At 37.1% G+C, this 13,310-nt stretch overlaps 1 protein-coding gene across 11 annotated transcripts in view; it reads left to right on the forward strand.

Moving 5' to 3' along the window:
* Positions 1 to 13,310, forward strand: part of LOC139134635 (protein polybromo-1-like) — a 35,124-nt gene that overhangs the window by 2,630 nt on the left and 19,184 nt on the right. For 9 of the 11 annotated variants that reach the window (XM_070701571.1, XM_070701576.1, XM_070701575.1 and 6 more), the window contains exons 4-13: positions 325 to 472; positions 4,265 to 4,489; positions 4,922 to 5,575; positions 7,061 to 7,318; positions 7,853 to 8,052; positions 8,925 to 9,246; positions 9,709 to 9,873; positions 10,551 to 10,730; positions 11,284 to 11,415; positions 11,892 to 12,045. In XM_070701571.1, coding sequence (XP_070557672.1) covers positions 325 to 472; positions 4,265 to 4,489; positions 4,922 to 5,575; positions 7,061 to 7,318; positions 7,853 to 8,052; positions 8,925 to 9,246; positions 9,709 to 9,873; positions 10,551 to 10,730; positions 11,284 to 11,415; positions 11,892 to 12,045 — 2,438 coding nt within the window. The remainder of the gene's footprint in view (positions 1 to 324; positions 473 to 4,264; positions 4,490 to 4,921; positions 5,576 to 7,060; positions 7,319 to 7,852; positions 8,053 to 8,924; positions 9,247 to 9,708; positions 9,874 to 10,550; positions 10,731 to 11,283; positions 11,416 to 11,891; positions 12,046 to 13,310) is intronic. The other 2 variants (XM_070701581.1, XM_070701582.1) reach the window with 2 other exon arrangements.

The following is a 13,310-nucleotide window of genomic DNA, read 5'->3' on the forward strand; positions in this document are numbered from 1 at the left end:
TGTTTGGGAAATAGCTAAAAAGCTTCTAACAGGATGTTAGAGTGAAACATACATCAATGATGTTTGGTACAGGCTTACTACCTTGATAAAGTGTCTATCGTCAGTTATTACAAGTGATTGAAAGATGAACAGAAAGGGTGACATATAAGTAAAGGAAACTGACTCAATTATAATTTTGAATTCCCATTCCTTTAGCATTGTTAAAATTGTGAACATGATTGCAAACAAGAAACTTTTTAATGTGCCAAGCAAAATATGTAAAAGTTTCATAAAAATCACATGTCTGGCAAAGTATTAACTTAGGAGAATCAATTCATTTTGTAGATCTTTGCCTGACTACTATGATGTGGTGACAACACCAATTGATCTACTGAAGGTTCAACAGAAGTTGAAGATGGATGAGTATGAAACCATTGATCAGCTCACTCATGATGTAGAACTCATGGTTAATAACACAAAAGCATATTTCAAGGTAAGTCCTCTTACAAAAGAGATTAAATTGCACCATTTTCTTGTGGAACCAGTTCTTCTTGTACTTATTTTGTCTGAAGTATGACCTTAGGGTTATGTAAGGGGGGATAATGACAAAATATACCATCTCTCATAGGAGCAGAAATAGAGTTACAAAGTGTAGTCACCATTTTCAAAAATTGCAAAAGCTACTTGACAATGTCCTCTATGGAATATCCAGCAAAAGATTCAAATGAGTTGCCTGGGATGCAAGCAAATCTTTTGGTTCACATGTAAAGATACAGGGTTGAGGCAAAGAAATTTCCACAATGTCTCATAACGATGCAAAGTTTCCAAAACTCTTATTTGTTAGAGGGCACACTGGTGAACAGTATCGTTTCAGTTTAGTGCTGTCATAGACCTAAAGAAAGCAACTTGTTTCAGACATATTTACCTCACAATTACCGGATTTTTCTGAGAGTACGCCCACTTGAAAAACCGGCCATGGGCGGTTATTTGGGGGGTGGGCCGTTATTAAGAATTTTAAATTTCATCTCACACCTTTGTCTACGGCATTTCAACTTGACTCCCCTTGAAAAAAATTACCTATGCAAAGGTCAAAAAGTTTTATATAGCGTACAAAATAAAATAAGTTACACTTCTAAGATATTACTTCGGCGATATATGTCCGTATCCCCCTATTTATGCTACTAAAATGCAGGTGGAATGATCCAGAAGAACGCAAAGTCAACATTAGAGTTTGCCACACACATGCCGACAATGATTGACAGATGAAGCAGGAGCAGGAATTTTCCATTCTGCACGATGGGATCATGAAATAAATAAATGACTATCATAAAAAATAACTCTGTTTCATTATTTTTTATTTAATGTAAATCATTACTTTTCAGGTTTTTTTCGCTTTGATACAAAAATCTGATGATTTTCTTCGCGTAAATTTGTTGCATTCACAAACGTAACAGTAGTAGTAATCCCTAGTAGAAATGGTATGATCCACAATTGTTTATGATTATTGACCGCTTTGCGTGCAACGAATGTGAAACACTGTATCTATTTTCACACGTTCGACTACTTTGATTAACTTGTCACACTTACAAACTAGGTCAATCTCAGAACACGTGCACACGTCAAAATCTGATCGATGATTTTCTTCGCTTTGTTTTCGCCGAGCGGTTCTGTCTATGGCCTCTCAGCTAGGCAACTGATGCCGTATGTTGTGGGTTCGAATCCGATTGAAAACTAGCCGTATTTGAATGCGTTCGACAAACCATGGAGGCATGTGATAATTCGATATTATTCCCTAATATTTTTTGCAAAATAAAATAAGTTTTCCATGACGATTCCGCGTTTAAACTTTTGAACTACTTTAGGAATAAATATCAGTACGCCGTGCACAAGTTGTCAATCATTTCCAGTCGTCCGTCGTGTGCGTTAGCGCTCACGTTCGTTCGTGTGTGGAGCAAATGACAGCTCTCGGTCTACACGTAGGCTACCTTCCGCAAAGTTATACTCTATTTCAAATGTAGTATAGTCCTAGAAATTTATCACAGACGAAGATACGCTATTTTTCGGGAACAAATATCGACTGAATCTCGACGGCGCGAACACTGTAAACGTCGCGCCTGACCCTGTTTGCAATGCGTACGGAACCAACGGTTATACGCGACCAGCTTCGAGTTCGTTGTTTCCGCAAATTATTCATGTAATTCCTTCGGAATATACAGGCGTACACTCTTGTGTTTACATTGTTCGGATGAGTAATGTCGTAGTCTGTGAAAATATCGATTTCATTACATGACTTTTGATCGTGGGAGAAACATCAGCCGCCATGTTGTTTGTTTACATATTTACGAGCACACCGAAGATGGACAAAAAAAAGGTCCGACGCACCAAAATTGATGACATAGACGCGGGTTGTAAAATAAATCCCGTATTTTTTAGTTAATTGGCGGTAAATTTTTACTGAATTACGGCCCTGGGCCGTTATTTAGCTACAGGTGTGAAGCAGACAATGTAGCCATTTTCTGTTTAACGGCCCTGGGCGTACTCTCAGAAAAATCCGGTATTAGCTCCGCTGTCAGCGACGCGGAGCTTATCAAATAGGTTGATTATCCGTCGTCGTCCGGCGTCTGTCGTCGTCCGTCGTCGTCCGTCAACAATTGCCTTCTCCTCTGAAACCACGAGTCCAATTGCTTTGAAATTTTATATGCAGTTCACTTGGGGTGACCTCACTTCAGTTTGTTCAAATCATGGTGAAATTTGCATATTTGTATTTTTGGGGCATTTTTTGGTGTTTTTGGTAAAAAAATCTTCTTCTCTGAAACCGCTCGTCCGATTGCTTTGAAATTTGATATGCAGTTTGCTTAGGGTGACTTAAATCAGATTTGTTCAAATGGTAGTGAAATATGCATATTTGTATTTTTAAGGCAATTTTTGTCATTTTTGGTAAAAAAATCTTTAAAAATCTTCTTCAAAACTACTGGTCAGATAGCTTTTATATTTGGTACATATGTCCCTAGGGATGACCTATTTCAGATTTGTTCAAATTGTGCAGAAATATGCAAATTTGCATTTTTAAGGCAATTTTTGCCATTTTTGGTCAAAAAATGTATTTCTCAAAAAGTACTGGTCTGATAGTTTTGAAATTTGGTATATACAGGTTTCTATAGATGAACTAAGTAATATATATTGAATTTCTGATGAAATCTGTAATTTTGTATTTTTGGGGCAATTTTTGCCATTTTTGGTCAAAAAATGTGTATTTCCAAAACTACTCATCTGATAGCTTTGAAATTTGGTATAGAGGTTTCTACAGATGAACTAAATGATATTTATGGAAATAATGATGAAATCTGCAATTTTGTAATTTTGGGGCAATTTTTGCCATTTTTGGTCAAAAAATGTGTTTCTCATAAAGTACTGGTCTGATAGCTTTGAAATTTGGTTTACAGGTTTCTACAGATAAGCTTAGTAATATATATTGAATTTCTGATGAAATCTGTAATTTTGTATTTTTTGGGCAATTTTTGCCATTTTTGGTCAAAAAATGTGTATTTCCAAAACTACTTATCTGATAGCTTTGAAATTTGGTATACAGGTTTCCAGAGATGAATTAAATGAGATTTATTGAAATAATGATGACATCTGCAATTTTGAATTTTGGGGCAATTTTTCCCATTTTTGGTCAAAAAATGCGTTTCTCAAAAAGTACTGGTCTAACAGCTTTGAAATTTGGTATACAGGTTTCTATATATGAACTAAGTGTGATATTTTGAAATTATGATGAAATCTGCAAGTTTTATTTTTGGGGGCAATTGTTGCCATTTTTGGTCAGAATATTTTATTCTCAAAAACTACTCATCAGATAGCTTTGGTTGACATGTTCTTAGGGATGATTGGATGTGATATATTCAAAGTATGTTGAAATCTTCAATTTTGTATTTTTGCAGCTTATTTTAGCCACTTTTTTCAGGCCACTGCATTGAGTTATCAAAGATTTCCACCTTCTTCATCAACGTGTCAAAAATAGTTATTCTGTACATAAACACAGCGGAGCTATATCGGCCGCTAGGTCGCTTGTTTTAGTAAAGAGAAAGCAGAAAATAATATCTCAAGTTTAATAAATCATAATGAAAGAGAAGACATACAATATCTCTGCTAAATTTTAAACTTTTTTCGTTTGATAGTTATGTAAACCTGTATTGGAAATCTGTCAAATCAAGAGCTTGCTGTTTTCACTAGTTAAATATGCATGATGTAAAAACTTTAAACAATAAAACATTTCATAATGCAGAAAGAGACTCAAGAATATCAGGACGCCTGCGATCTTTGGGATCTCTACGTAGAGACCAAGAATGAAATCCTGGAAGAGAATGAGGAACTCAGTGGAGGTGTTGCCGGTGACTGGGAATCTGATGAGGAAACCCAGGCAAAGAAGGAACCAGAGAAAACGGAGAAACCTCTCTCCTCCAACCAAGTCCCACCAGAGTCTGGTCATTCAACTGAGAGTAGTGATGAGGTAAGCAAAAGGACACGACATGGTGCTATCAAATTTTCAAAGGTAAACATGCTGCATAGAGAGGTTTTACATGGACAGAGTGTGTGTACCAGTAGTACCAGATTGAAGGGTAAGTAAGCATTTTCGAGCATGAAAGAACAACAATAACAAATATATTGCTTGTGTACATGTGTGTGTGTGTGTTGATGGTTAATGTTGTTTGTGCATACAAGCATGTGTTTCGTGACATTGTCTACATAGATTTATGGCTAAACCATCCCATTGTTTCATATCCCTGTCATCTTATTGCTATGGTAAAGGTTGCGCTCTGTTTGTGGTGTCCTAGTGCAAACTTTTCCCTTATGGCATTGTCACTTAGTGAGGAATAGTTCTTGTTTGCATTCATGTCAGTGTTGGAGCTGAAGCTAATTGTCTTTTCAACTTAACTCTCAGCCCTCTGCTTCTAGTTCTGCTACCATAACTACTACTACTACTTCCACTGCTTCTGCTACCTCTGCTCATGAAGCAAAGGCCGTGTCAGAAGTACAAGACATCTCAAGTGTTTCAGAAGCAAAGCCTGAAGCTGTACTTGCCAAGCCAGTGATAGCAACTTCAACTGATGTCGGAAATTCTGCATCAGAAAAAAATACGGGTACTTCGCTGACTGAATCCATGGACACAGGACAGGGAATGATGCAGAAAGAAATCCCACAGAAAACTGCTGCCAAAGATATGGTCAGTGAGGTGGTTTCAGAAGGTAGTGGGAAATCTCAAATCAAGATGGATATCAGAGAGAAATTCAAAGATGTAGAACTGTCTAATTCAGGGGAAATGCTAGAAGACCCAATCACTGTGTCCGGTACTTCTCATGATTCCAGTCTACCAATGGAAGTCAGTGAAGATACTGTCAAGGAAGAAGCCAACACAGAAAGTAAGAAATCAGCCAATACAGAAGGTGCTCTTTCAGCAGTGGAGAAACCTAACAGTGAACAGAAAAAGAAGACAGTTGGGGAAGTCACCAGAGGATTTCCAAGGGCAGCCAAGTCCTCACACCCAGAAGAGCAAGAAGGTAGTTCCAGAAAAGAGGAGAAACATACTGTGATCAAGGTATTGAATTACCATTGCATGTACTACTACAACCTACAGTAGCAAGCAGTGGCTGTCTGAAAGCTGATAAGTCGTTAATGTCATCTAGCTTCAGTGTCTCTTCTACTTCAAGGATGTGCGTACATCAACTCATCTGTAGCAATGTGTCACCCATCTCTAGATCCAACCCTACTATCACTTGGACAAAAACGTTTTCCCCAACTTCAGCTGTTGCATGTTGTATCATGTCTTCTGCAATGCAGATTTCCGTACTTTTGTTTGCCATGCCTCATCCCTGCATGTCTACTCTGTACCTTTTCTACACTGGTTGACTTCTTCTATACTTTAGCATGCCTATGCAAATTTTTCCCCATAGATGTCAGTCTATCTTCCAAACCCTACCCTTCTCTTCTCTCTTCAAATTTCACAGACTCATTTGTTCCATTCAAATAATGGTCACGCACTCCGTACAAATGATAGGAATTAAACATGAGCAAATCCTCCAGTTCTAGACGTTCTGGAATTCAGTGTGTATGATATGCACTCAGTATGACCACATCTTATTGGCTAAGGATAGTTGTAAACACCCATTTCCTTGAAATTAAGTCAACCTTAAACAATATCTGTTAATATCATACTCACGTTGCTTCAACTCAAATGAAACAGATATCCTTACATAGCACCTTTACAAATATGTACAGCCATTATGCGAAATTGCCTCATTAAGATGTTGACGCTTGTGCTAGTTTCACATGCTACACTGAAAATTGGTTGGTAAAAGTTTTGGGTTAGTTCATTAACATTCCTACCAAGATTTAAGTTTACTTTGACTTTTACACATGTACGTCACTGACAGACAAAAGTTAAGTAAACCATTAAAAGTACAGAAGCAAAAAGAAATCTGGCACATTTACAAGACAGGATGTTGCAGCATGTTACCAGTGACAAGTTTACTACATTTTTCAGAAGACTTCAAACCATTACAATTTTGAAAATCACAGAAATTGTGGAAAATACCATAATCATATTATGAGGTTGTCATCTGATTAAAATTATGCTCTTGTTCTAGGCAAATAAATCAGTTTTTCCTTTCAACTGCAGAAGTTGCCCCTTCCTTGTTATGATGAAGTTAAGTTAAATATGTGATGAAATTTGGATGACAGGGGTTGCTATGTTAGGTTCTTCAAGGAAGGTTACACAAGATACTGGTTATTTGTTGTCAAAGGAAGTTGCAGTCATAGGGTGGCTTCTTTCTGCCACTGTCAGATGTGGGTATGCCTTCCCTGAACAACAGAGAACCAGTACAGACATAAGGCCATGGCTACCGACATTTGCAATATGAGTTGAATGAAGTTAATCAATCAAGCTCTCAGTATAAATGCATTTCTCAGTCGAGAGCGCCATGCAAAGGTGAATTCTAATTTGCATAAAGTGATGAAATATTTGACAAATGTTGTTTCAAAGCTGACAGTAAAGTTTGAGTACAAAAATCTTTCTGTATCTCAGGATTCAGTCAACAATGGCTTCGCATCTGAATACTCTGAGGAACACAAAGCAGATAGTGGCCAGGAATCAGACTATGCCATGGATAATCCTGACAATCCATACGAACAGTTGTTCACATCGGTGATGACACATAAAAATAATGAGGGCAGATACACCAGTCTTCTCTTCCGAAAACTACCAGCAAGGTCTGCTTATCCTGAGTACTATGATGTCATCAACAACCCTATAGATATGAAAATTATTGCAAAGAAGATCAAGGTACGTGTCACTGGTGAAGAAAACGATGCTGCAACTTGCCCAAATCTACCTTCAAACAAACCAACAAAACTTTCAACACAGACAAATACTAATTATCATAAAAATCATAGTGCATGTATTGCCTATATTCCATCATTTGCTTGTTTAGTGAATCAGTCAACAAAAGTAGATTCACAGGTATACTCATATGCATGTAAATTTCATACACTTGAATGAGAAATGCCTTGAAATGTTTGTATTTTGGTATAAGGTTTTGCAACAATATCTGCAAGCCAGTGGTGAGTTGATGGCATGCGTGCGGATAGGGGTAATATTCTGTGAATTTTTACTGATACTCAATTACACCACTAATCCTTGAATTCTTCCGTATCTTAGATTTGAAACCTGAAGTTATATTATCAGTATGAAATAATCAATATTCTAAGTGTTGTGGATGAAGATCAAAAAACAAATTGCTTACGTTACATTCCCGCTGTAATCTATAAAATGTGTGTTGTCCAGTGCAACTAATGTTATTTCATTAATAAATCTCAGAATGAACAGTACTCTTCTCTACATGGACTGGAGAAAGACTTGCTACTGATGGTAAAGAACGCCAAGACGTTCAATGAACCTGGCTCTCAAGTTTACAAAGACGCCTGCACTTTGAAGAAAATCATCAATGGAAAGAAAGCTGAGCTTGAACGTATGGCAAAAGATGGGCAGATACCGTCTAAATCCAGTGAGAGGCTGAAGTAAGCATGTGCAGATCAATTCAAATATACCAATCTAAATCGGTGCAGAACGTCTAGAAATAGGAACAAAAAAAGAGATCATTGTCTATCAAATGATTTATGTATACTTTATAATTTATTTGGGACTGTGCCACTGTGTTGTGATTTACATATCTGAATTTGGAATGTATATGCAAATGATATCACACTACATGAAGTACATCATCATCTTCAGTCAACACATCCTTACGTAGGTCCACACCCAGTGTGTACAGAGAGTACCTTTCGGAGATTTAAATAGGCGTGAAAGTGTTCCTATGTAGATAAATGACAGCAGCAAATCTTTGGAAAAGGGAGTTAACTGGATAGGACATACATCCCTAAATCTTGTACCTGACATATCTTCATTGATTTACAATCTTATGATAGCAGAAGTAAAAACATCCTGTCAACAAGCCACGAAGGCAAATTGTATAATTTGGCATTAGGCTTAGCATCTGGGTACTTGAGTTGTGAATGTATCTTTGTTTTGGTAACATGCATCGAACATTGTCATAAATTACATACAAACTTTATGTTATAAAACAAGTATATACATAAGTAACTGTAGCAAGCAGGGTTTTACCTGACTTTAATGTATAAGCACAATATAGAAAACTAAGTGAACATCACAGAGCATATGACTTCTTTTGTGTTATAATGTGATATAAATCTATGGTATCAAGCCCTTTGACATGTGTTCAAACTGGTATTTTGTGAGTGAGTGAAATAAACATTTAGACATGGTTTAGTGGCATCCTGGTAATAGACACACAGTATTCTTCTTCAACGTTTTCAGCGACTGTCATTCATCATAGCATATTCCTAATATAATTTTTACTTGTGTTCTGCAGAGCTCGACAGAGTACAGGACAAAATTCATTATCAGCCATTACAGCTGCCCTACAGATCTCATCTGATGAAGAAGAAGATATCCCATATCCTTTCAAGACTATTGAGTATGAAGAAGGTGAAGAATCTGGAACGGACAGCTTCCTTGCTGATGTTGGTGACCCACTCCATGTGTTATTTGAAGCTGTTGTCAGTTTCAAGAATGCAATGGGTCAGCTAGTTGCTGAGCCTTTCATGAGACTTCCAAACAGCAGAGCGTATCCTGATTACTACGAAGAAATTAAACATCCAATGGCTCTTAGCAAGATCAGAACCAAGTTGAAGGTAAGCAAAATGTGACGTTAAATAGCCTTTTAAAGCCCTGCTTCCATTAGTACAATGGGCATTATAGATATTCTTCCTACAACAATATCAGAGTTTACACTCTTCATACGCTACTTAGTAAAGCTTAATTTTGTCCTTGCAGCTTTTAGCAGTAACCTGTAATAATGGGCTTGTCAAATTTTCATACACAGTACAGTTTCACATCATCTAAATGATCCTTATCTCAGACCATAAACAAAGTAAGCCTTATGTGTGCCCTGAGTATATAATTTTTATCAGGTATAATCTGATCTGAACTTTTGATTGACAATTAATCATTGACATACTAGCAGTTACAGTGAAAGCAAAAATATCAATTGGGCAATGAAGGTGATTGCTAAAGTGGGCTTTGCAAAGGTATTTTAACGTTGTCTTTGTGTTCTGAGAAAAAGTGGTAACTTAAATTTTGCCTTTTGATTTTAGTCTGGCAAGTATAATTCCTTGGATGAACTTGAGGAAGACTTGAACTTGGTCTTTAACAATGCCCTACATTACAACATGCCCAACTCAAGACTGTATAAAGATGCAGAAAGATTACAAAAACTAATGCAAGCTAAGAAGAAAGAACTAGAAAAGTTTGAAGTCAAGGTGAGTTTACGCTGGTGGAGTTTCATTGTGTGAAATTTTTGATCAACTTATTGGATTATAACGTTACAGGTTCACATTCTGTACTAATCTTTATAGCAGGTCAAAATGTTCACTCTCTAGCTTATCAACATTGAAACTGTAAATGTGCAGATTTTAATCAAGAAGGAACCTAACATATTCAGTGTTTTTGTCATGGATACAGAGCCATTTAATGTTACCAGGGTACTCCAGTCATTTTTTTAGTTCAAGGTAGTCACATTCAGGGACACCTGGAATCTTGCTGGTTTTTCCAGATGTGTTGTCCAACCTTCATGCAAACACCCTGATGGAGTAGCTGAACATTCGATCTTCAACATTCTTGTATTGGACAAGTCATACTTCAGTAGAAAGGACCACAATAACACATTATCAGTTTGCTTCATGCCTCAACTATTCTGAAATGTAAATGATGAAGGTCACAGCTATTGTCATTTTACTAGACTGTAAAACAAAGTAATTTGCGTTAGTACTTCTTGATGTAAAATTTTGCCGCAAGTTATGTCGTGCACCCATGATAAAACACTGTTACCACCACACCATCTTGCATGGCATCTCAAGGACACTGCATTATTGTCAAGATCACAGAGTATTCTTGAGAGTGCACAATATGATACCTTTCAATTTTATTTCTTTAACAGAAGGAAGAGGAGAATACCGTAGAAGAAGAAGTTGAAGAAAAAGTGAAAAAAAAGAAAGCCATGTCACCAATTGCATCCTCAACAGATGAGAAGAAAGTAAAACGTCAGGACAGCTCAGACACAGACAGTCAGTTGAAAAAGAGAATGATGCTGTTGTACAAAATTATTGAAGATTATCAGGTGAGAATGTTACCTTGTATCAATGGAGTGCTTATGTTATTTCACTATATTTGAAAAACAAAATTGTAAGAGATAGTGAGTTTTGTTTTCAAAATGTCAATGGGTATTTCCTAGGAGAATCACTGACCATCAAAAGAGCCTAGAGACACCAAGGTTCAGCAAATCTTGTGGTCCAAGGTGCAGGTCTGCCAGATGTTTGTCAGGACCTTTAAATTTGCCATTCCCATCACTCAGATTGATCTTTTCATACCAACGGAGGTCTACTAAGCCAGCTTGTAGGACTTCAATTTTGATTCCCTGACATTTGTCTACCAAATACAAAAATGTACTTGGTAATTTTGAAAGCAGGACATGACAAGAAAGGAGATCACATAATGTGGTAACATAGATATACCCTCAGTAGATGTCTTAAATACAGTATTTGTTACATATCTATTTTGACGATATAACCTCATTAATTACACCCTGAAGTGTTCCTTTGTAGTTAGTTGAAAGAAATAGCCATTGATGCATACAAAATGAAATATTCTTGATAATTACTTCTTTTCTTCAGGATGAAAATGGTCGGTACTTGACAGATCTGTTCATGGAGAAGCCGTCCAAAAAGCTTTATCCAGACTACTACAAAGTCATAAGTGAACCCATTGATATGATTACCATAGAAAATAACATCATCAGTGACAAGGTAGTGTAATTTTTTCCTTCATCAACTATAGGCATGATCATCTTTGGTATCTATTTTTTAGCTAATATATTTAATGACAAGGGGTGCTTTTTGAACAGTGTTGATACAGTGTTACTTTTTTTCTTGACACTTCGTGGTATATCAAATTCATAGTCAATGTCAAATTGACTTCTCCAAAAATAAATTCCAGACGCGCAGTCAGTGATTCACATAGCAGGGTAACTATACAGACTTCGTACATCAACAATTTCCCGACAATGAACTCTTCACCTTCGTGAACCTTCAAGTGCAAGATTGCTGAAGTCATTAGGTCCATGTTGTATTTCTCTTAATTGCCTTCCATTAATTGGTTCAAAGGGCACCCTTTTCCTACTTACAACTATGATTGAACTTCCCTACCATTGAAACCTCCCTGTTCTGATATCCATAAAAATACTGCCATGATTTCTATAACATGTTGTATCTTTTCTTTCCAGTACACTGTTGAGCAAGCTTTGTTGGCTGATTTCAAACTGATGTTTAACAATGCCAGGCATTACAATGAGGAGGAATCACAAGTGTACAGAGATGCTGACACTCTGGAAAACCTTCTCTTAACTAAACACAAAGAGCTGGGACCGGTACCTGCAGGTGTGTGTGTATTTCATTGGATTTCTCTAAATGGGAGCTACAAGCTACATAGTTGTCATCCCGTCTGATTCAAATTTGAGTGTCAGTGAATGATGCAAGACTGGAACAACAAAATCTACCTGGACTTAAGTGTAATATACAGGAAAGACTTTGTTTGAAATTAACTGTGTATTGTTGCAGTTTCTAACTTTAGAATAGTTAAATAGGTGGAATAAATAGGTGGAATGAATTTCATATCTTTCAAGAATTTTGAAAATTGGAATAGAAAATTAGAATTGAAAAGTAGGATAGATGTGTGCTATGTCAGGGAATGTGACACTGTCATTTTAAGCAAAATCTAAACCTTATCCAGTTGTGTGTTCATATGTGAGGCATGTTGACTATCATTAACCCTTAAAACGCCATGCCCGTATATATCCGTACACGCCCAACTCACGCTCAGCGCCATGCACGGATATATCCGTACACGGCCTGAGGTTCGCTCAGGCAAAGTTTGGAACTTGATTTCCCGCGTTTAACAGGTCACCTGACAAATAAATCCATTCCTTACCCTTTGAACCCACTTCAGGTCCATATAAGGACTAAAATAATGACATCATCAGTTGTAGCTACGGCAATTTCCAGTAATTTGAGCGACCTTTCGAGGAAATCGGGTCGACTATTTTTACCGTGAATATCTAATCAGATCTGGTCGCTGACTTCGCCGAAGTGAGAGACATTCTGAACGCTTTTTCCTGCTGTACATCCTAAAGACGATCGTTTTGTGACAAGTTATTGGCCATTTCTTTATAGAAATGACATATTTTCGTATGTTTTGACGATAATGTCTGAGAAAATGAAGACTTTTTTTGATCGGCCGAACGTGATTTTGAAGTTGAACAGAGGCTTGAATGGCGTCACCACGGAGCATCGCATTGACCAGCCTCCTTGAAAGCTCAAGTTTGAGTATGTCAGTTCGGTTTTCTAGGCCGAAAACACTAATGATGAAGAAATTTGAAAGGATTTTCACGAAATCTTAATTTAATATGTGATTTTGGAGCGATCAGGTCTGTTTATGTCAAGTAAACTTTGGTATCGCGGCATTCTTCATCGTGTATCGAGGCGGCCAAGATGGCCGCCGATCACGGGTTTGTGTGTACGAAACGTACAACACGGCACGCTCCGAACTGTTGATCTCGCGTCATATTCCTACGTCTACAACATATTATTTTGTCGAAATATACCCGATATGTAATTATTTATATCATATCTATTGGTTTCTGTTC

Source organism: Ptychodera flava, chromosome 6 (genome assembly GCF_041260155.1).
Source record: "Ptychodera flava strain L36383 chromosome 6, AS_Pfla_20210202, whole genome shotgun sequence".
Classification (NCBI taxonomy): domain Eukaryota; kingdom Metazoa; phylum Hemichordata; class Enteropneusta; family Ptychoderidae; genus Ptychodera; species Ptychodera flava.